The 23,840-nt window shown below is 49.4% G+C and overlaps 1 protein-coding gene and 1 long non-coding RNA gene across 3 annotated transcripts; one reads left to right on the top strand and one right to left on the bottom strand.

The window, feature by feature from the left end:
* Window positions 1-1,680: 1,680 nt before the first annotated feature.
* Serpina1 (serpin family A member 1) lies at window positions 1,681-14,616 on the bottom strand. Of its 2 annotated transcripts, none has more exons than XM_048431194.3 (5): window positions 14,462-14,616; window positions 5,701-6,335; window positions 4,020-4,290; window positions 2,735-2,882; window positions 1,681-1,963 (listed from the first exon to the last, which is right to left on the bottom strand). In XM_048431194.3, exons 2-5 carry the CDS (start codon window positions 6,329-6,331, stop codon window positions 1,775-1,777), a joined length of 1,239 nt encoding a protein of 412 aa, XP_048287151.3. In that variant the 5' UTR covers window positions 6,332-6,335; window positions 14,462-14,616; the 3' UTR covers window positions 1,681-1,774. The 2 variants fall into 2 exon arrangements, with proteins under 2 accessions (XP_048287151.3, XP_048287150.3); XM_048431193.3 differs by lacking the exon at window positions 14,462-14,616 and adding an exon at window positions 12,571-12,687.
* On the top strand, window positions 14,254-17,803 carry LOC125398434 (uncharacterized). The gene is made up of 3 exons (XR_007231394.3): window positions 14,254-14,372; window positions 16,464-16,554; window positions 17,215-17,803. It is a non-coding gene; the product is annotated as an uncharacterized LOC125398434 (long non-coding RNA).
* Window positions 17,804-23,840: the final 6,037 nt, after the last annotated feature.

Genomic DNA, 23,840 nt, shown 5'->3' with positions numbered 1-23,840 from the left:
GAGGAGGTTAGAGCTCCCCCTCCCCTCAAGGTGAATTTGTTCAGTCAACATTCAGGACTCAATAATAGGCTAAACATTGTGAAGCTGCAGAGTTGTGACCTTTTATACTTACAGGAAACTCCATGACTCAACCTTGTGCTTTTCTGTCCATTCTGATCCTGAGAGTAACTGGTAAAACCCCTAGGTCAACTTAGAGTGGGCAGAGCACCCCAGAATAGGAGCATCCTGGGAGTGTCAGACAACAGGTTCGTTCTACTTCAGCCAATAGACTTTTGGCTGTTGCGGTCATTGGGGCTGTCTGGTCTGGTGACCGAGTGGTTCCCAAGACCGCCTTCTGCCACAGCTCTGGAGAAGTGAACATCCCTAGAAGGCCATGAGGTGGACAGAGAAGAAGAGAACTGGGGCATGGACACCATAGAGAGCCAGACAGAAGTCACCATGGAGAACCCTGGGGTCCATAAGAAGTATGCTCTGCCCCACGGCCTAGGAGCCCTGTGATGGCCCCTGCAGGGCTGTCCACAGACCCTGGTCCTGTGACTGAGAATGAAGATGGGAGTGGAGTAAGTAGAATCAGGCCAGGTAGGCCTATGTATGTGAGATGGAGACAGAGGCTGAGACCCGGAGGTGTCCACCAGGTTCACCAGGGGAGAAGCTGCCTCCAGGAAATGTGTGAGCCCCTATCCCAGACACCTGACCAGGGAAGAAGCCACAGGAATGGGTTGGGGTCCTGCCCCAGCTCCCTGAGGAAGGGCTCTGCTGCATAGTTATTTGCTTTGAATTGAAACATTATCTTCTGGAGGGAGGAGGGGGTGTGGAGGACGGAGACTCACATATGATAAAAAGTAGAGAACAAGACTCAAAAGAACAAGACTCAAGACTCAAGCCTATAAAACTTATGAGGGGATTTATAAGCTCCTCCCGGGCCTACAAGCCCCTCACTAACCATACGGAGACAATAAACAATAGCTTATTAGAAAGAAAGCTCTTCTGTGGAGTCACCTGCAAGTTGTACAGGGAACTCCAGAAATGCTGCTAGCCCGAGCTGTCACTCATGCTGGGGGCGGGCTTTTCAGTGCTGTGCTGCCCTTGGGTCATCTGTGCTCAGTAAATTACCCCAAGAAATTCATTGCTTCACCACGCTAGACTTGGGTGCAGTGACGTCATTAGTACCCTGTCGGGGTGAGTAGGTGTTTGTTCACACATCCTGAGGAAAATACTTAACAACAGTCACCACCAACAATCTTCTCCATTCCTTCTCAGGAAATCCCAGGTGAAATGGAGGGGCCGGTCATGGTGAGGTAAGACGGTGGAATGACAGGGGCTTGTGGTCCTGCTTTGATGGGACCTAGAGAGCTGGCAGCCCTGGGAAGCTGACAGGGTCACCGTGGGGTGCGATCCCATTGGCAGTGTGGCGAGACTCCAACCCGGGACATAGGACAGAGCAAGAGAGTTCAGGAGGGAGCACGGGCACTTGGTGGACCCCGGGTCTTTGAGCATGAGTCACGTGGTCCCCTCTGGGTTTCCAGAGATGACAGATGTTTCTAAGACAGCCCATGGTCTCAGCCATGGTCCTCTGCCCACAACACATTGGTGTGGATGGAGGGGACACCAAGACACCCTGTGACCTCAAGTCTGCAACAAACCAGGCATAAAGAGATACAGAAACCACAGAGTCAAGGATTTGCAGAAGCCCTCAGACCTGGGCCAGGCCAGCATGTGTTTAATGCCATTGGGAAGGGGACCCAATCCAGAAAGGAGGACACGAGAATGGTGATTATTGTGTGGGATCCACCACTTTTCCCACGAAGAGGGGGCTCTGGGTCAGGCTGTCATATATTATGACAAGGAAAGGGCTGTTAAAGTTCACCTCAGGGGGCACAGACATGGGGATGGCTTCCAAAACTGTGGCTCCCGTAGCTTCTGTCCCTGTCTCATCGATGCTCAGCACGGCCTTATGCACAGCCTGTGGAGAGAGACGCAAAGGCGGGTTGGTGGTGGTGTGATGGCCACTCCTGGCTGCAGCAAGATCTTGTGTAGGATTCACCCAGGGAGAACGTCACTAGGGAATGTGTCTCCCTCCATGTCCCTTACTCCTCCCCAAGTCCCCTTCCACGGTGATGGCCTGAGCCCTCTCCTTGTCTCTTAGTCTTTGCCTGCCTTGGTCCACTCCCTCCATTCTCCCTTCCTGATTCCGTCTCCCATGGCCTTAAGTACAACTCATAGCTTCCCAGGGAGTGGAACTTCACGTCCCCTGTGCAAGTGTTCCCTTCTAGTGAGCATGCTGTGACACAGGTTCTGGAGATGATTTTTAACAACATCCAGATTCTCCATCGTGTTCTGCCCATTCTGAACTGCCTTTCATTTCTCTGAACCAGTGTCCTCTTTGGTTGAACTTAAAATTCAAAATTGGCCGCCCACTAGTTAGCTCTAAATGCCTGAACACACTCTGAGGTCACCAGGCCCAAGTCTCTGTGTGAATATACATAAACTGAGCCCAAGCTCTCAGATTCCCCAGAAACCAAGGGTTGGGGTGTCACCTCAGAGAAGGCCCATAAGTCCACCCACCTTGCCAGCTGACATCTGACCACCACATCCCGTCCAGGTGAATCCTGAGTCTTCAGGAAGAGCTCAGCCCAGACTCTAAGTACCTTCCCTCTTCCCCAGCCGTGAGTCTGAGCTACCCCCACACCCTGTGCTGCCCTACAGACACACCTCCACAAAGAGATGACCTCACCTTGTTGAGCTTCAGGACAGCATCCTCTGTGACTCCAGAGAGGTCAGCTTTGTCGCTGAAGACCTGGGTGATGCCCAGGGAACTCAAGGCTGTCTTCAAGTTATAGGTTCCGGAGATGGACAGTTTGGGGAAGTGTAGATTGGCTGACCTGGGGGGTCAGGAAGGAGTTCAAGTTAAAGGAGTTTCTTGGGACCTCTGGGCTCTGCTGAGACCTGCCCTGTCATGGAATTGTTTCTGACTGATTCTCCCTGGGAACGCGTCACTACCCATAGCAGGATGAGAAAGTGTCTTGATGTGATTTTCTTTGACACGGTCCCCATCTAGCATAAGATAATGAGAGCAACCAGACTGGCTCTTGAAAGCCCCTAAGGGTCACCGCCTCTGAGAATTCAGGCAGATTCAGGGTATTCGCACGGAACTATGTTTCACTATGCATGCCCTGTAGAGTTTGGTCAATCCCTCCTCTTGAGCCACGGATACCCTTGGATCTGATTCTCAGGGGAGCTAGGGCCATTGTAGCAGAGTTGACATTTCCACCACCCTCCCAGGACTGAAAGCTCAACTCTCAATTTCCATAGGCCAAGAGGCGATCCCAATAGGGTCTTACTGGCCCTCAGAATATGCCACCTATTCTGGACCCAGCAGTATCTGGTTCTCTGTACTTTTATGGGTATTGAGCCAAAGAAGAGGCCAGGCCAAGCAGCAGAGAGGCCACTTCTACCCACACCTAACCTCAGGCCTGCCAGAAGCTCATCTGACAGGCAGCAGAGCCTGGGTTCAGAGGAGCAAACTCTAGGACTGCCTGGTTCTGGAGACCTAGAGGCTGCTCTGAGGAGTGGCAGAGGAACAGAACCTTTTGTAAAGCTGCCCAGAGATCTCTACTGCTGGTCCTTTCCTGTTCAGGGCTGTCCATTCAGGCTCTCTGGCATTCTGTAAACTTCCAATCCCAATCTCTACCCTCATCTTTGCCCAAGATTTGAGACCAGTGTCAGTTCTTAGTTAATGCATGATGTATGCTAGTACTGCTGATGCCCTAACCCCGGGCTCTGGGTTAGAATATCCCATGTCCTCTGGGGATGGAAATCCCTCCAAAGCAGGGGCAGGGCTGTCTCATCAGGGGCCTTGTCCCTCCCCAGACTCTACCTGGCACTATCTGAGCTGAAGGCTATTTTAGCCCAAGATTATGCACTTAACTGTGGCCCTGGGATTGAGTCCACCCTATGCAAGCACTTTGTGACCTTTGGGTCAAGGACACTCCGGGGAAAGTCTCTGTCTGGGGAGTCACCTGGTATGCCTGTTCTTCAGAAACTTGGCAATGAGTTCCTTGGTGAGAGTTTGCTCCAGATGCTGCATCTGCCCATCATCAGGCAGGATGAAGATGGCAGTGGCGTTGCCCAGGTAATCCATCAGCAGGATCCAGCTGGACAGGGTACTGCAGTGATGCACGTCAAACATGCCCAGGCGGTTCATCATGGGCACCTTCACGGTGGTGGACTTATCCACGTGGAAGTCAGCTTCTTCAGTGTGCTCCGCGTCGAAGGGCTTCTTCCACTTTCCTGCAGGGGATGGGGAAGGGAGAGGGAAGAGAGCTTAGTAAGGTGGTGACCCAGGCCTTGGCTTTCCATGTGACCAGAGGACCCTACCAGCCTTCCAGGTTGCCCAGGGACTTCGGTGAGGGTAACTCAGACCTAGAGGAGGGCTTGCACTTTACAGGTTACAGAAGCTGACAGCTGCCAATCCCGTTGTGCCTAGAAAGCATTTTAAATAAGTATTATATTCTCATTGAAAGGTGACTTGGGGTTATAAGTAGAAATCTTGACAGCAGTTCTGTTTGCCAGCTTCTTATCATGGGTGGCACACTTGTTGGGGATTGTGAGTTCAGTTATCACTCAGGACAAATGTCCTTTGGGTTCAGTGCAAAAGGCCATCTGCTGTGTAAGACCACCATCATTAAGATCACTGGAGTGAGCAGGGGCCCCAGGGACCCACCAACAAGGACATCAGAATGGGTAAGAGTCTCAGAGACACATCCACAGGTCATCAGGGTAGGCAAGGCTCTCAGGGACCCATCTCAAAAGCTGTTAGAGTGGGCAAGGCTCTCAGGAATCCACCATCAAGGCCCTCAGAAGAAGAAGGGCACCGGGAACCCTGACCCTACCTTCTTATCAGATAAAAAGAGGTGAAGGGGTTGGGGAGGGGTTGACACTTGCTCTTGTGACAGAAAAGCCAGGACTTGAGCTGTACTGGCTGTGACCTGATATTCTGCTCCATAAGACTCTGCCTAAGGGCAAGGCAGCCATGAAGGGCAGCGAGACTCCTGACTTTGACTCCCAGACCCTGCTCAGATGGTTTCTCTGGGAAACAAGTGCTTACCATAGACCCCTGACCTAACCACTTCCAGGCTGAAGGCCATGCCTAGGGTCAAGGATAATAGATCAAGTGTTTCCTTCCAAACAATCCCTGAGTACACTAGTCACTAATTCTTTTATCACCCCAGCAGCTAGCTAGCTTTGTACCTAGTCATGTGGATACAGTCATACCCCAAACACATAAAATGACTTGTTCAACATCAAAACTAAAAGACAGTAGAGGCAAAATTGAGTCCCATGTTTCCAGAGTTCATACTCAAAGTATGTTCCATGGAACAGTGTTCTCCATAACACCTGATACACTTGGTTCTGAGGCTGGGGAAGGATTGCATATTCTAAGACTTCTTTGTAGGGATCTTCAATGAGCATGAACACAATAAAGTCTCCGATCAGGCCCCTTCAAAGAAGCTGGTGGATTTGATCAATGACAATTCCCAAACTTTTTGATGAGTTAGGATATGACAGAGCTTACCCACCAGAAAGTAAGGAAAGTGTTGAGACAGAGTGACGCAGCCCTGAGTGAGAACTCAGAAACTGGCCCTGGAGAATATGTATGGAGACACCCGGAAGCAGCTCAAGCTGCTTGCACCATCTTACCTTTGAAGAAAATGTAGTTCACCAGGGCGAGAACTGTGTCCTTGTCAAGGTCCTTCACTAAATCGACTATCTTTCCTTGGGTCCCCTTCTCCACAAAACCATTGATCACTTTCTTGGCCTCTTCTGAGTCTGTGAAGTCGACGGGGAAGGGTTCTGAATGGTAATTGTTCTTGACTTCTTCCAGGAATTTCTCTGCCAGCTTCAGACTCTTTTGGACGAACAGGCCATTGCCTGTGGTCAGCTGCAGCTCATTGTCTGGCTTGTTGAGGGTCTGGAGGAGGTGATGGAAGCCCTTGTGGATCTCAGCCTCGTCTGTTTGTGTGAGGTTGAATTCCAGGCCCTCTAGAATCTGGGTGTGAGTGACACCCTTGGACCCTAGGGAGAGCATGGCGAAGGCCGTGGTGATGCTCACGGGAGAGAAGAAGATGTTGGTCGTATTGGACTGATGGGCCAGCTCCCGGTACAGACTGAAGGCAAAGTCTGCCAGATTTGGAGCAATCTTACGGCACGCTGCGTGCTCCTGATCCTGCTGGGAGGCCTCTGTCTTCTGGGCATCCTCAGCCAGGAGGCTGGGGACCAGGCAGCACAGGCCTGCCAGCAGCAGGATGCCCCTTGAAAGGGAGGATGCCATTTTTCTGTAAGGCACAGAAAGAGGAGCAAGCTGAGAGGGAGCTGGGGCTGTGGTGACTCCCGTCAGCTCCAACTTGGCACAATGCAAAAGTAACCACAGCCTATTAATAGCTGCTGCGTGCCCAGCCTAGATCAAGCACTGTTCCAAATTGCTATCATTGAAGAAAAACTGCTAGAAAGAAAATTGGAGACAGTTCTGTTCTTGTTATGTAAGCATGAGAAGAGGATGTCTAGACTCCACAGAATATGTGGGCACAGTAGCCACCTGCAGTCCCAAAATGGGATGGGGTGTGGGGGGGCAGAGACAAGCTGGCTGACTTGCTAACCAGGATCTCTGAGCTCTTGAAGCAGTGAGAGACACTGCCTCAATAAATAAAGTGGGGAGTGGTTGAGGAGATCATCCGACATCAATGTGAGTTCCCCACATGCACAATTTCCACACACATGTAAGCACATACACGCATGCTCAGACCTCACACACAAGCATGTGTGAAAACAAAGAGCAAGAACAGACCGAATGGTCTCCATCTGTCCAGTGCCTTCCTGAACCCTCGTATGTGTGAACTCCCAGGGTCTTGTGGGAAGGCCATTGCTCCCCTTCAGGTCACTGGTAAGGGAGATATTAAGACCACATTCAAAGTCAACAAATAATACAGCAGATCTAAGCCACGCACAATGAGTGGTCTGGTTCCTGGTCCGTGCTCTCTTCAACTCAATTCCCACCTGCAATGATTTTGAGTCACAAGCCCCAGTCCCATTTTACAAGAAAGAAACCAAGGCCCAGGGAGAGGAATAGACTTGTCAGTAATTACAAGGGGAGCAGGGGGTGACCCAGACTAAAAGTCACTTGAAACCAGAAAAACCCAAGAACGGTCTCCAGAATCCAGGTGTGGGTGTCACCTCTGGTCCCCAGAGAGACCATGTTGTACGTGTGGTGATCATTATAGAAGAAGAGATGAATGCTTGTGGCTGGGAACCTGGGCACACGGGAAGTCTAAGGCTATAAAGAAACAATCCAGGTGGGCCAGAGAGAAGGTTCAGCAGGTAAGAGCACTTGGTGCTCCAGCAGAGGACCTGGGTTCAATTCCCAGAACCTACATGGCAGATTACAACATCTGTCACCAGTTTCAGGGTCTCTGGTGCCTTCTTCTGACCTCTCAGGCACTATGAGCACACACGCAGTGTACTTACATACATGCAGGCAGAACACTCATACACATAAGACAATAAGAAATCTATAGAGAAAAAGGAAGGGGCACACAGGGGCTGTCCCCACTCAGTGCCCACAAAGAAGCTCAGTATCTAGTGGCTGTCCCTGAAAGAGGGACCGTCACCACTCTGCATCTCCAGCCCTACATTGGGTTGGCCTTCCCTCTGGCAGCCTATCTGCCATCTTGCCACTGCTCCTGTCTCAGTTCTGGAAGAGTAGAAGTTACTGCCTCTGCTTTAGTTATGGGCGGGATATGTATGTGGTGGAGGGGAACCCATCCCTGACAACCCTGAGTTCTAACCCAGGCTCTGACACTCACCAACCTGGTAAGTCAGGACAAGTCATTGGATCTCGTTGATCCTTGTTTTGTCTCAGGTCCAAAATAGGGCTGGGAGAATTCAGTGCATTGAGTGTCTCTATTGGACCTTTCACGGATGAGCTCTCAATGGGCAGTCTTGGGGACAGAGGTGGGGGCAGATGTTGCAAATTCAAATGCTGGAGAAACAGTCGGGCAGGGGCAATGTTTTGTGTGGCCAAGTGAGGCAAGAGGGAAGGGCAAGGCCTGGCTTGCACCAGAGAGGACAGCCTCTGCTTGGCGATGGTCAAAGTCAAGGTTACATCCGCAGTTCCAGCCCTCTCTGTTACACACAAATCCCCCTACTCTGACCTGCCACAAGCCTCTAGTCTACAACCCCATGCTCTCTTTATAGACAGGGAAACTGAGGCTGTGGCTATGAAGAGTATTTGTGCTTGTTATTAGTTCAATAATGAAAAAAACTTTAAAAATTTTTTTGAGATGATTTCATGTGTCCCAGGATAGCCTTAAACTCACTATGTAGCTGAGGATGACCCTGAACACCTGATCCTCCTACCTCTACTTCTTGAGTGCTGGGATAACAGGTGTGTACTGCCATGACTTCTTTGTGTAACTCTGGGCTTCACATGTGCTAGGTGAACATTCTACAACCCCTAGACCCACAGTTAAAAACTATAATCTCAATATAATATAAGATGCCCTCAAGTCTGAGATCTGCAAACCAAGCTAATGTTGAAGACTAGTTTTGCCTGCCCTCGACCTGTGAAGGGTCTTTCCAAGTATACAACAAAACGAAGTATGGACATCTCTCGGCCCACCATGGTGTCCTTCTGCTCTTCAGTGTAAATAATCTGGAGAGCTGGTCACATGTTGCATCATACATGCTGATGTTTTCTTAAACCAGTCAGTGTGCTAAGGTTGGGACAGCACTGGATCTAGTTCTGTGTATTTCCATCTCTCTCATGTCTCTGCTGCTTCCTGTTTGGATGTTGGTGAATCCTGTGGAAATTTCCCACCTTCATCAAAAGTTTGGGCCCTCGCTGGGTGGGGACAAAACACCAAGTGACTTCAGGCCAGAGGCTGTGGCTTCAAGTTCTGGCGTGACCATCACTGTTCACTAGAAATCCAACAGCATTTGGGAAGCACAACCCAGACAGCGCAGCCTCAGGAGTATGAAGTGGGTCTGGGGAGAGCTAAGGGGAGGAGACGCCCTGTGCACAGATGCTATACTCTATATGTGTGTACATGTGTGTGCACACATAGATGTAGAGAGAGGCCAGAGGTCCTCTTCAGGTGGCTCCTCGGGTGTCATGCAACTTTTCTTATGAAACAGTGTCACATTGGCCCGGAGACTAACAATCCAGCTAGGCTAGCTGACTAGCAAGCCAGAGATATTCCTGTGTCCATCTCCCCAGTGCTGGGATTACAAGACCATGCCCCTACACCTGGCTTTGTTACTTGGGTTCTAGGGAGCAACCCTAGATTTGGGTCCTTATGTTTGTGTGGCAAGCATTGTACAGACTGAGCCATTTCCTCATCCCAATACACTGGACTCTAGTTCCAAGGGTCTCCGTCTAGGGAGGGATGAAAGGGGCTGCTCTCCTATTTGGGACGGCTGCTGAGCTTTAAGGAGGCAAGGCTAGCATTGGGGAGAGAGACCCCGCTAGGGTGAGCACACTCTCTTCCATCTTCCCCATGTCCCCTCACCTCTCTGATTTCCTCCTTTGATGGTGCAGGGTCTGAGGCCTGGAGAGAACCTGCCACCGACTGACACAGCATGAGTTCCAGGTTCATACTTGAAAATGTCAGGATTGGGTAAAATAGTTGAAAAGTCACTTAAGTGGGAGAGGTTTATTCTGGTCACAGTTTGAGGGGATATGGCGCTTCACAGTAGGAAGGCATGCTGGTGGCAGCAGCCTAAAGAGGGCGAGGTAATGGCAGAGGAAGAGAGCTCAGCTTGCTTTTTATCTTTCAATTTCATCTGGGACCGCTGCTCGTGGGATGAACCACCCACATTTGGGGCAGATTACCACCTCAGTTAATTCTCCTTGAGCAGGACTTTGGTGCCTCACTACCGCCCTAGGCAATCAAGTTGACAAAGGATAGTCACAGGCCCTGACTCTGGTCTCACGTGCCCAGTCAGGTGCATTTTGCATTCCAGCCTGTTCCTCCGAATCTCAGGGTCCTGAGTCCTGCTTTCTCCCTGATCTGGAAGAGGTGACCTATGACCCCCAGGTCAACTGGAAAGGAGGAAGAAGCTTAAGCTCTCGTGGTGTTGAGTCAGAGAAGCCAAAAAGCTGGTGACCACTCGCTCCGCTCCGCTCTGGTGACATTCTGACTTTAGAGGCTGGGGGGAGTGGCCTTTGGGAGGCAAGAGGTAGGTGGTGCCTCCCAGTTCGCTCATGCTACACCATTTCCAGCCAGGAGCAGAAAATGAACACTCCAGAGAATCAACTGTGGCAGGTCACAACCTGTGGGAGCCCACAAGTTGTCAGGAGCCCAGCTCCTCCACTTACTGCCAGTGGCCTTAGGCAAATGATCTCATCTCTTTAAGCCTCAGTTCCTGTTTGAACTGAGAAGAGAAAAACCCTTTGAAGAAAGGGGTGTGGCAGGAACCAAGACAGGCTCAGAGTACCTACAGGCACTGGAGTCTCCCAAGCCCCTGCACCTGCACATGGGAGCTTGTTCTAAGACCTGGTTAGCAGCCAGAGCTCCCCATGACCAGAAGAAGGGCTCCTGCTAGTCAGGTGCCTGTCCATCACCTTCAGGCGCACCGCCTTATAGCAGCCATGCACTGTGCAAACAGGAGTATTAACTATAGTCCTTATAGATGTGCTCACTAAATGGGTCTTATACCTATCTTCCCTTCCCTTCCCTTGTGAGAACCTGACTTTGCAAACTCTATTTTAAAGAAGGGGCTTCATCTTAAGGTCCGATCTCAGCTCCAGAAATGTGCTGCCACAGCAGAATTTGAACAGATACCCTGAAGATGGCCAATTAAGGAGCCAGGGAGCATGGTCATAAAATTAAACAATGTCCAGATGTTCTTTGGAGGCATCCTGTCCTTAAAGATACCTTGCCAGTTATTAATGGCTCTTTGTTAGGATTTCGTGCCCCAAACCTGACCAATGGTTTCAGAAACTACCTTCCCCTATGCCCTTCTTACCCAATCCCAAGACAACAGGACATGAACTCCCCTGATTACAGTGTTTCCCCTTTAAAAGTTCTACCCTCCCAGGGCTCCCTGCCACACTTTCCATAGCCACCATGCTGGGGTGTTGGAAAGGTGCTGGTTCAAACTTGAGTTTGAATATTTAAAACCCTCATGTAATTTGCATTGGAAATCCAGCTCCGTGAATTCATTTGGGGACCAGAAACTTGAGCATAACACCCTCAAGGCTTAGTAGTCATTCCACTTTGTGAAGAGAAAAACTGAGGTCCAAACAGGCTAACCCACATCCGAAAACCCACAGAACCAGTCACGAAAAGAGCTAGTGCTTAACCCCACGGGTTAGCTCTAGGACTGAACCCTTCTTATGTACAACATGAAGCCAGAAGACTTGAAATAGACGTCAGGGGTGGCTTGGCTAAATGACGGAATCATTGGCGCTAAAGTGGCCAGTCTGAGGCCCGCTGTTATTCTCTGTGAACTTACACCAGCTGCTTAGCCTCTCGGAGGATCCGTTACCCGAGGATGACAAGGCGATTGGGTCGCAGAGCCCACGGCAGAGGCAGTACAAAGTGCCCAGAAGCACCCCTTACTCCGGCTCTGACTGTTTCAGTGGAATCACGGGAATCTGGCCACCTTGACCTTGCCCACCTCAGTCTCCAAAACACTGTGGTGAGAAACCAAACCCCTCCCATCCTCCAAAGGCCAAGACTGACTGGAGGAAGCCTGAAGCTCTTCCATCCCACAGAGCAGAGTGTTTAGCAGCTATCCACAGCTACTATCAGGTGCCTGGAGGCTAGCCCAGAGGAGAAGACGTCTCAGTCAGCCAGCAAGATCAGGAGTATACCCCAGTTTGAACACTGAGCTATGTAAGATTAACACAAACTATTATTCTTTCTGTTTCCCATTTCCTTGTCTGTAAAATGGGGATAAGCACAATGCCTCCTGTGGAGATGAAAGCTAGAATCACACACACACACACACACACACACACACACACACACACACATGCACATACGCACACACACACCCCTATGATGCAAGAAGACCTCACAGGCCACTATTTCTAGGAGAGTCAGGCACCCTGAGGTCTACAGGTTGAAGCCCAGAATGTGAATCTTGGGTACAGTTGGAGAGACCAGCCTGAGAGCCATTGTTCCCACTGTTCCTCCATCTTACCTTGCTTATCTGCTGAAGGGGAAGGTCCACACCCCACAATATAGGAGTGGGAAGGGCCTGAAAAAGCCACACAGGAAAGGCTGGAGAAGGGCAGGTGGTGCCTACCTGGAAACGGCTGTGGTTGCCCCTTGGCCCCTTCACGTCTTAGTCTCCTATCACCTGAAGGTGCTAGCTAGGTACTGGGCAGCTTGGTTCAAGAAGAGACCTTAGGGACTGCTGTTCCCATGGCAACAGGAGGCCTAGGTGCCACAGGTGCGATTAACTTTATCTTCCTTGTATTGCCCTGGTCCCAGATCTGCCGCCCGCTTGGGAAGTGTGGGAACCCAGGGGCCCCTCCAAAATCTCCCCAGGGAAACATATACTCACAACTTGCTGTCCCAGAGCTGGGTGGTGACCGAGGCTGAGGAGGCAGAGCCCGTGTTCTAGTCTGTATTTAAACAGTGGGTGCTGAGGGGCCAGGGGGAGTCTGCTAGTGAATATTAACCAAGGTCAGCACAGTTATCGGAGGAGCAAACAGAGAGGGACTAAGTCCATCAACTGGGCCCTGAGCTACCACCCACACTGTCCGGGAACAGAGCTCAGCCCTTTGTTCCCAAACCAAAGGTGTGAGGACATCCCCCATAAGCACAGCATCCAGCTAGGTGCATCTGGTGGCCTGAGTCACACAGCCTCTGGGAAGGCACCCATGGCAAGCCTTGCACTCTTCTGGAGAATGCTGGGGTTGCCTTTGTACAAACAAAATCAGTATTTATTGAACCACCTGCCTAAAAATGTATGGAACTGAAGATTCACTGCCTCCCCGGGGGCTCAGTAGGTTGGGCACACACTTGACAGATAGAGAAACAGGCCCGGAACAGGGATACTGTTCCTTTTAAGTGTTAATATTAAATTCTTATTTTCTTTACAGGAGAATGGAATGTGACCGGCAGTACACATCCGTGACAGGCTGGAGCACAGTGTCCAGCAGACAGGCTAGGGAACCGAGATTAGGTCTGTAAGGAAGAACGCTGCCCAGACAAGTTGCTTTACCTTTCTGAACCAGAGACATTTCTCCCTGTAGGATAGAAGATTGGATGCCAGCCAGTCGGATGCCAGCATGGTTGCTAGGGGTACATGAAGCACCTTGGGTAAAGAGTGTGCACAGTAAACTCTTTATCTAAGAAGTCCTTTCCAGCCTTCCCATCCCCCACCGTGCCCCTCCCGTGAGCTGTGCCTGCTCCCACACTGAAGTCAGTGTGGGGACTTCTCTCCTAGATGGGGGCTATCCTTGGGGATGGGGAAACTATGCAGGGACAGCCTCTCTGCTCTGAGGGGAGGAGAGGATGAGGCAGCTCTGGAAGATTCTGTCTGTGGTTTGAAGGGGTTCAAGGAGGAGACTATTGGGCTTTCCACTCTGACACTTTTCAGAACCTTATTCACATCCCACTGACCCTGTGAATGGAGTGGGTAGTGAGTTCACACACACCCCTACCCCTCCGCCTACCCCCACCCCGGTGGTCCAGTTTTCCTGGCTCTTGGCAGGGCACAGCAGGTGTTAGGTAGATACAGGACGCTCATATGTACATCCTCTGCCACTCTTGTTCCCTTGGACTCCACCTTAGGGTGCCAACCGGATGTTCCACAGGACCCTGCAGTACGTGATGAGCTCAGACCTCAAGCTATCAGACAAATCTTTTCACCTCCTGTGCCTCAGTTTCCCCATCTCTAAGATGGGGCTATGACTGCACATAACTCCTACAAAAACTGTATGCAGGGGTTCAAGGGAAGCTCAGAGCCTAGGGCTCAAGGCATCCAACTGCTCTTTCAGCTGATGCCCCTGCCAGTGGGTCTCCTTGATGTCACTGGATAAGGGTGAAGGTATAGGGTGGGGTGGATTGCATATTATCTCATTTAGTAACCCCTGTAGATCTGGGGAGTGGGTGGGAGTGTGCCTCCCTTACAGGAAACAGCTCAGCTTCTCCACCCCCATCCTCTTTCCCTCCCTCCCCCTAAACACCTGCCTTCCCGTCCTTGTATGTGGGAGTATTTCTTCTACATTCACCCAGTATCTGGAGAACCAGACTGAGGTTGAGGTGTGACTCCTTCTTATACTTCCCCTCTCTGGGCCTCAGTTTCCCCATCTGTACAATGCCCCTCCCATCTGTTGCACTAGGTGGATGGCAGCCTGTGTAAGTATCCTATCCTATCACTCTCCAGAAACTCAACCCCCTGGGGCAGGCAGCAGCCTGCAGGCAGGTGGGAGGTCCCAGAGCTCTACCTGAGAATCCTGGCAGCCAAGGCTCCTGCTGTTTCCACTCCTCCTCAGAGTCAAATCCTTGGTTTCCAAGGCTGTGTCGGGAAGCTGGCGTGCTAAGCGCGTCTGGTGTCTGCTTGCCAGGCAGGAGGGCAGTTCTGGACAGTAGCGCTAGGTCCGGGAGGGGCGGGAGCTGGGGCAGGAAGGGGCCTCGCCCTGTGCCAGGAGCACATCAGACCAGTCCTTCCTGGCCCAAGCAGTACTGGGAGCCACCTACTGTACTGACTGTGGCCACACCATATGACCCAGTGTGGGCTCATCTACACTGGCTTGTAAATGAACTGGTCACCTCTGGAAGAGGAAAAGTGGCCCTGGCTTAGAGGAGCTCATCCGGGCTGAGCCCCAGTATCTTGCCAGGTTTTCTGGGATTGTAGCAGCGGAAGGGCCATGCCAGGCTTCCGTGCCAAGATGAGCCCCTGAGGCTGGGGCAGGGGTGTGTGTTTGTGTGAGCAGGCATGTATGTTTTCATAATCAAAGAATGTCAGGGGAGACAGTGGGTGGGCTGGGCCATCTGAAGTGTAAATGAAGAAGACTACAAAACTAGAGCCTCTGAGGCAAGGGGGGCTTCAGGGGGAGATCCTACCCCTTGGTCAGGAACCCTATGCCTAGTGCCCCTTGTCCTCTGGACCAGTATGGTAACGTGAGCAGAATCCCTGGGGGGACCCCACAACCACTCTCCAGGCCACTGTGTGGGTGTGTGTGTGTGGGGGGGGAGTCTTATCCATTGGTTACTTCTAGAACTGTCTGTGGCGACATCTAGGTTGTTTGGGAGGTAAAGGGCTTCTGAGAAGATTCTAGGGAAATCCTGCACAGGGTTCTGACTGGATGTGGGGGGCCTTGAGTGTGCACTGCCCGTGGCTGGGCACTGAACTTGGAGTCTGTAGCAAAGAGGGGGGTAGGAGTCTCCTGGGGGAAGGTGGGGCCGATCTCATCAAGGATGTAAGAGTGATGGCAGACTTGGGAATAGCATTCTGGAAAGAAAACACACGCACATGAGAACACATACACAGAAACTCACACTCACAAGCAGGCATACACATGCACACAGACACACTGAAAGACACATATAGAGGCAGACAGACACACTGGCACACACATGCACACTTTGGTTTCATTTCCTTGTTAAATTAATGAAACTAGAGGCTTTGTGTGTTGGTTAATTTTTATAGCAAGCCCTTCTCATACTTTAAATTTGCTCATTTGAAGTTCTGGATCAAGGGCTGGAGAGATGGCTGAGCCATTAAGAGCACTGACTCCTCTTCCCAGAGGGCTTGAGTTCAATTCCCAGCAACCACATGGTGGCTTACAACCATCTGTAACTTCCATACCAGGAGATCTGACACCCTCTTCTGGCCCATGAGGCACCAAGAGTGCAAGTGGTGCACAAACATCCACGCAGGCAAAATACCCACACACATAGTATAACATGTGACATATAAAATATAACACAGGACATTATGACTGTTACACAGTTTTTGAGAGACTAAACCTATCCCAGCTTCCTTTTTGGTGGTTAATTTGCCACATTTTGCCCAATAGGAACTCTTGAGATGACGTGTGTATGTGTCTCTGTATGTGCATGCGAGAGGGAGTGGGGGGAGGATTTCTCTTTGACTCCTGCTGACATTTTGGGAGCCTTGTATTCTGGCAGTGACACCAGGTCAAGCCCCATGTGCATTTTCTCTAGACATGATGTCCCTGTGGGAAACAAATAAGGGGTTTGTGCAAGACCTTCAGTGAATCACTTGTGGAGTGGAACATGCAGGACTTGCCTTAGAGGGGCCAAGGGACAGCCAGTAGGTGTTTGGGATTTGTTATGAACTAACACAAGCTTGGCAGGGGTGGCTCAGACAACACGGGCCTCAATTCTTAGAACTTGCCCAACTCCGACCTTGGCTTGTTTTGACTGACCTTGTTGACTTTCTGATGTTGACCTTGAACATTTCTGTTTGCTCTATTTTACCAGGTCCCTCTCTGCTGTCATTTTACTACGCAGATCCTCAAACAAACTCCAAGATGGGGGCATCCCTTATTAATTTATGATCGACTCTTATCAGGTACTGTATGGCAGTACCTTGTTCTAAAAGGCATGAACTTGCATGGCCCCAGACAGCGGACACTCTTCCTACCTCTTGAGAAACCAAAAATCAGAAATGCAGTTAAAATGTGGTGGAGACATTTTTATTTGGGTGCTGCATAGCGGAACACATTGGAGGTCATAGACGGAGTGTTGGAAGCCAGGCTGCTGTTTCCCAGAGGTCAAGAAGTAAGGAGGTTTTATCTTATTTTATTTTTTTTAGAAAACAGAGACTTCCCCAGGGGAGGCCAGAAGTCTGGCAAGCTCAGTAGCAAGACAGGTGATAGGAGATTTTCTAAGTCCATGAGTCATATAGCCGCTCACTGGCCAAAGTAGTATTTCTCAAACCTTGCAAGGTATAGTAGGTTCTAGAAAATTGTTCCTTCTGGTAGAGCGATTTCCGGGCAAGATGTTTTGCCCTACTGAAGCCAGGCAGAACCTTGTGGGGGAAGGGAAGCCAAGAGAATGATGCAATCCGCCACCCACCACTGTTTTTCTCACACTAAGAGCTCTACCCGTTCTGACCTCCTGAACATGGTCCCCAATTTCTCATGGCGCAGACAGAGGGGGCAGGGGTGGAAGTAGTCGTGGGCGCAGTGGATGGCTGGCTGACCATTCTGCAGCCATTTTTACCTTTTAGGACAAATGTGGAAACTGCTGACAATGTGAGCCCACCCTTCTTTGCCACCCTCTCAGCTGCTTCTACAGCCTTTGTCCATAGCACACTCGCAGCCGCTGTTGATTACTGAGCCCCTGGACAAGACAGATGCCCTTCCGAGCCCTGCGTGGATGCTGATGCTCACCCTGCGCCCTCAGGTCCATGCTTGTTGGATTTCTACATTGTAGATGAGGCAAGAAAGGCTTACTGGACTTCAGCAACTAGCCCTAGCTCGCCACAGGCTGGTAGGGGACAGAAAGGGCAATCTAACCTGATGTGTGACTGGAGGAACGTGTCATGGATCACCAAAGCTCAGTTGCATTTCTAGACCGCAAGTAACCTGAGGCAGGGGGATCATGTTTTCTGCCTTTTTGGTTTTGTGCTAAGCATAGAACCGGGTGTCTGAGCTGACTGAAGGACAGAGTTAATTGAGGGGAAGAAGTAGTGCCTTTCTCTTATTGGGTAGTTAAGGTGGAGCAGCTCCTGCCAGAGTGAGGCCATCTGGGTTGGCCGATGTTTGTGTGGGACATGTCACTTCTTAGATTAAAGGAACCAAGAGAAGCCAGGAATGATGCAGGCCTGAACTCTTCAGTTAGAGTATTATTATGAGAACTTGTTTCAGGAAAGTTTTTTTTAAAGTAAATAATAATTAAACAAAAATCTTATATGCCTTGTTCTTTGAGCTGGAAGGGAAGACTAGAGAGACTGAGGGTGGCAGAGGAGATGGTCAGTCCTGAGACCCCACCCCACTCAAACCTGCTTCCTTATCTGGCTTCTCTGGAAGGGGAACAGGTCCTGTTCACGCAGGAGAGCAGTGTGAGGGCTGAGCTGTGAGGATGGGAGCCATTGCCAGGAAAGGGGATTGCCTCATTGATTGCCTAGAGCTCCACCCAGCCTGGCCGGTGCAGGGACCTCTCACCTTGACATCCTGGCCTCTGAGCTGACTAGCATATTCCTAGCAAATCAGCCCATTTGCTGGCAGATATTCTGCTAGCCAATTTGTGTGCGCAAGCTCTCATTTCCCAAAGGGCACTGTAAGAGGAGTTTGTTGTACCCTCCTCTCAGGGAAGGCTCAGAGAGACCTTTTAAGATGATCAATGATGCCAAGCCGTGGTGGCACACGCCTTTAATACTGGCACTTGGGAAGCAGAGACAGGAGGATCTCTGTGAGTCTGAGGTCAGCCAGGTCTACCAGAGCAAGTTCCAGGACAGCCAGGACTGTAACACGGAGAAATGGTGTATGTTGCATGCTCACACATACCATGCTCTCTCCCCTGCCTTTACATCTTAGGGCTACATTTTTTTCTGAGGCATTCTTAGCATGCAGAAGGCAGTGAATATTGAATTCACTGTTCAACAGATTTTCACGTCTGCAGACAAGTATGTAACCGCTCTTCTAAACAAAACAGCAAAGAAATTCATCCATCCATCCATCCATCCATCCATCCATCCATTCACCCATCCACCCACCCACTCGCCCATCCATCCATCCGTCTACCTACCCATCCATCTACCTACCTATCCATCCATCCATCCATCCATCCATCCATCCATCCATCCATCCATCCATCCATCCATTCACCCACCCACCCATCCATCTATCTATCCACCCACCCACTCACCCATCCATCCATCCGTCTACCTATCCATCCATCTACCTACCTATCCATCCATCCATCCATCCATCCATCCATTCACCCACCCACCCATCCATCTATCCACCCATCCACCCACCCACTCCCCCATCCATCCATCCGTCTACCTACCCATCCATCTATCTACCTATCCATCCATCCATCCATTCACCCACCCACCCATCCATCTATCCACCCATCCACTCGCCCATCCATCCATCCATCCATCCATCCATCCATCCATCCATCTACACGTCTACAGTCTGCCCCTGCTTCTTGTCAAAGCTTTCTGTTGCACTGAGTTCTAGCCTACACTGAGTTCCCTTACTGAGGAATATTTTTGAACTTTTTTTTTTTGAGACATAGTCTCATTATGTAATCATATATGTAGCCCAGAATGATTTCAAACACAGGAACCTCCTGCCTCTGCCTCCCAAGTTCTGGGATCACAGCACATCTGGGCTTTTCTGAATGCAGCTGCTGAGAGTATTTACACAGAGCATAAGTCTTTGTGTGGACAAGGCTGTTTATAGGAGAGTGCACACTCAACTTTAAGCATCATCGCTCTCTCCTCTGTCCTTCCTCATTCTCTCAGCTTGTGAGGCTTCTGGGAAGACAGGGAATACAGTTAAACAGACATAATACAATCCCACTGCCCTGAACACCGAGAACCTGGGTCCTGAAAATTGCTGTTCCCAGGGTGTGGACCCCCAAAACCACCAAGAGACCAGATGCAATGTCAAAGCAAAGAGTTGTTTATTTATTTATTTATTTATTTATTTATTTATTTATTATGTACACAATATTCTGTCTGTGTGTATGCCTGCAGGCCAGAAGAGGTCACCAGACCTCATTACAGATGGTTGTGAGCCACCATGTGGTTGCTGGGAATTGAACTCAGGACCTTTGGAAGAGCAGGCAATGCTCTTAACCTCTGAGCCAAAAGGCTCTCCAGCCCAGTAAAGAGTCTTTTTAACAACGAGTTAACTTGGGACCTCCATCCTCCAACACAGCGGGTGGAGTAGGAGAGACCCCGAGTCACAGTGGGCCAGGGTTTTTTTGTTTTTGTTTTTGTTTTTTTATCATAGTAGAGGTTTGGCTGAGGGTATTTACAGGGTTCAGGACCCAGATTGACTGACATTTGTCTAGGGGTCTTAGCAAAAGGAAAATAGGTGATTCCCTAGGTTCAGGAATATCATCTGGTGGTCTTATCTAATCTAATGTTTGGAATGTCAGGTACTTCCTTTAGATGTTGGCCCTTCCTGGGAGGTATCAGATAATGGATTTCCCTGGAACCCAATGTTACCTGCCAGTAAACTGATACTCAGGCCTACTTTTTAGCTTGTTTTTATTAAGTGTCATGGCAGCACTGTGGCCAAGCTGTTCTGGGCCCATGTGGCCAAGATGTTCTGGGTTCCATAGAAATCAACCTTTTTTATCTTTGGGATAGAGGGAGAGGGATAAGCTTCTTCTGGGTGTGGTTAAAGGCATGACTTGGACTTTGTCGGGTCCCCTGGCAGTGAGGACTGCTCAGTGGGTGAGAGAATACACCATACAGGCAGAGCTTAGAGGAGTTTTATTGGGGGAAGAGAAGAGAAGGGAATGGGAAAAGGAAGGAAGAGAGGGGACAGGAAGAGAGAGAGAGAAAAGAGAAGACGCAGGAGAAGCTCTGTCTGCCTTTTCAGAAGAACAGAGGGGAAGAGAGGCTGGGAGTAGGCAGAGCTTGTCTCTTAAAGGGACCTTTGCACCTGCTTACAAACTGGGACCCTGGGCTGGCCTGGGTACTATCTGGGTACATCCTGCCAGATGACAGGATTAGACATTATAATGCCTGAATCCTAACACTAGGGACTTAGTATTGCCTAGCATTAAGTAAGTCAGGTAAGCACCATAGCACTGTGTCTCTGCCACCAAGGTCTGTTCAGAGCAGACATCTGAAAGATGTCCTCTGGGTTTCTGTGCCCTTCTCCCATCTCCGCTGTCCACAGGTCTCAGCTGTGGGAAGTAGCTAGGGGGAGAGTCTGTTGAGAAACTTGTACCCAACTAATGGAAGCTGTGTGGTCAGTGTTAAGACAGCCAAGGGTTCCTTGAAGAACTCGTCCTTCTACTGTGGCGCCCTCTAGAGGCCACTGCAGGAGTTGACGACAAACACACAGGCAGGCACATAACCAGCCCTATTCAAGACTTTGGGGTTCTCCTACCCTATAAAGGAGAGTCATATGGGGTTCTTCTTTCTACTCTGGAAAAATGATGGTCCTGACACCCCCTGAAGGTTGAATAATATGGACTTTGGTAACATCTCAGGGTCTGGGAACAGCCAGAGCCAGAAACATCAAAATTCAGTTCTCTGTGGACAAATTAGTGGTTTTGTTGTCTTTACATATAAACATAAATAGTTTGAAGGTCTTATCGTTGTTTGATAATGCAAATGAATGTATGGGAGTGCACTTGGCATACCTGGGAGTGCACTTGGCATACCTGGGAGTGCACTTGGCATACCTGGGAGTGACTGGCGTAGGGTAGATGGATACCTACAATGTGGCCTCTCTTCCCATTTTTCTCTCATCACTTTTGTGTTTTCACTATAAGCATGAAGACATGAAAGAACAGGATGGGCAAGGCATCACATGCTTGCCATTCCAACACCTAGGTGTAGTGATATTTTGTTTGTGTTTTAACAAATAAAGATAGCCTAAAGAGTGCAGAGCTAAGCCACTAGCAGCCAGTGAGTGGTGGCACACACCTTTAATCCCAGAACTCAGGAGACAGAGGCAAAGGGATCTCTGTTAGTTCGAGGCCACCCAGGGCTGCACAAGGTTGAATCTGTCTAAAAGAGAAACAGAGCTCACACAAAGGTGATCCCAGCACTTGGGATCCCACGCCTTTAATCCCAGCACAGGAAAGTGGAGACAGGAGTGTGTGGCTGGGTGGAGAGAGGACTATAAGGCAGGAGCTCCGTGCAATCTGAGGCTTGGTGGAGATAGAGGTAGTTTGAGTACAGGATCGCCTCTTTGGTCTGAGCATCGGTAGAGGTTTTAAAAAAAAACTTTTTAGTGGCTGGCCTTTGCTTCTCTGATCTTCAGCATTAAATCCTATATCTGTCTCTGGGTTTTTATTATTAATACCAATTAAAATTCATGCTATATCTAGGAGACAGAGGCAGAAGGATCGCTGCAAAACTGAAGCCGGCTTGAACTATAGACTGAATTCCAGGTCAACTAGACTATATATTGAGACCCTGTCTCAAGCATCAACCATCAATGAAGTAAAAAACAGAGAAAGTCATAATACACTGTAAAGGGTAAGAATATATGTGTGTGATACACACACAGATATGTGTGTATATATATGTATGTATGTATATACATATATGTAAGATTCTAGAAGCAGACAAAGGGTGATTATCCCAGAATTCAGGCTTGCCAGCCAGGACCACTTAGACTTTGTTCTTTATTGTCTCGTGTGTTGCTTACATTTTTATAAGAACAATATGTCTTTGTAAGAGAGGGCTTCGTTTCATTTTAATGTAATCAAATGGATGCTGCATTGGAACGTGTGGCTGTTTCTTTTGTGATCCTCAGATGATGCCCTTTGCATTGTCCTCCCCAACTCCTCCTTGGAAACACAGACCAAAGAAGCGGAGCACTGTCCAGCATTGGGTTCATATCTAGGCAGCTGCTTCCTCCTGTGCGAACTCAGGAATGCTGATTTTGTTGGGGAGGTCCGAGTAAGCTCAACACATATGGTCCAAACACAGAGAAGCACCCAATGGTGCTTTCTCCCTATACTATATATTCCTATATGCTCTGAGGGTATCATTTCCACCTTCCTGGGCAGGAGAGATCCACAGCCTCACCTTTCTTTCTAGATGGAGAGTCACAGCTGTCTTTATTCTCCGTGTTCACAGTACAGTGCACACATTCTCTGAAAGACAGAGGATTCTAGTATGACTTGATGTGGATGACGGGGATCCTGGAGAGGTGCTGAGGGCTGTGTGAAGGATACGCTTGTCTTCCTGCAACTTCTGCCAGGAAAATCTTCAGGATAATTAGCACGGCCTGGGAGTCGGCACTGCTTGGCATTTGAGATTTAACCTGTTAGCCTCATTCATGTGGAAAGACCTTTGTGTCTAAAGCCATGTGTTAGATGCAAAGGCAATGGCTGGGAGGTCCCTGCTTGGAGCCTTTACTTCCCTGTTAAGCATGTGGGTCACCAGTCTCTTGTGGAGGGATATTATGAGGATTGTGACCTGTCTCTTTAGGATTTACATTCCCCGTCACTGCCACATCACCTACTCTTAGGGCAGTTCTGCTACAGTCTCCAGATGTGTTTATCGAAACTATGACCCCAAGTTGTGGTAGTTCCTATTGGCCATCAGCACGACAGGTTTGAGGATTACCTAGGAATTGAAGCTCTGGGCATGTCTGGGAGGAGTTTCTAGATTGGCCTACTAGAGGTGGAAAGGCTGACCCTGCTTGCTGCTGCACATGCCGTGGAGTGTAGTGATACTTTAATAAATATTAAATATTATTTGATATTTTAATATTTAAATTTTAATTTAATAAATTAAATATTAACATTTAATTTTAATATTTTAATTTTAATAATTTTAATAAATAAAGATTGTCTGAAGATCAGAGTGCAAAGCTAAACCACTGGAGGCCAGGGAGTGGTGGCACACACCTTTAATCCCAGGACTCGGGAGACAGAGGCAGACAGGTCTCTGTGAGTTCAAGGCCACCCTGGGCTACACAAGACCAATCCAGAAACAGATCCAGGTGACAGTGGCTCACATCTTTAATCCCAGTTATTGGGAGTCACACACTTTTAATCCCAACACTAGGGAGATGGAGAAAGGAGGGATATGGCTGGGTGGAGAGAGGAATGAAGAGGGTAAGAGACAGGAACTCAGTGGAGTGTGGAGTCTGGAGATTCGTGGAGATAGGATCTTGCCTTTTTGGTCTGAAGATTTGA

This window comes from Myodes glareolus, chromosome 11, assembly GCF_982192425.1.
Source record: "Myodes glareolus chromosome 11, mMyoGla1.1, whole genome shotgun sequence".
NCBI lineage: Eukaryota > Metazoa > Chordata > Mammalia > Rodentia > Cricetidae > Myodes > Myodes glareolus.
Note: the sequence above shows the minus strand (reverse complement) of the source record. Positions and strands in the feature narration are given on the sequence as shown.

Coding starts and splice junctions, on each gene's coding strand:
- Serpina1 (XM_048431194.3), bottom strand. CDS start 6,331: ATGGCATCCTCCCTTTCAAGGGGCATCCTGCTGCTGGCAGGCCTGTGC. Junction 4,291..5,700: donor GAACTACATTTTCTTCAAAG/GTAAGATGGTGC, acceptor CATCCCCTGCAG/GAAAGTGGAAGAAGCCCTTC. Junction 1,964..2,734: donor CTGTCCTGAAGCTCAACAAG/GTGAGGTCATCT, acceptor CTCTCTCCACAG/GCTGTGCATAAGGCCGTGCT.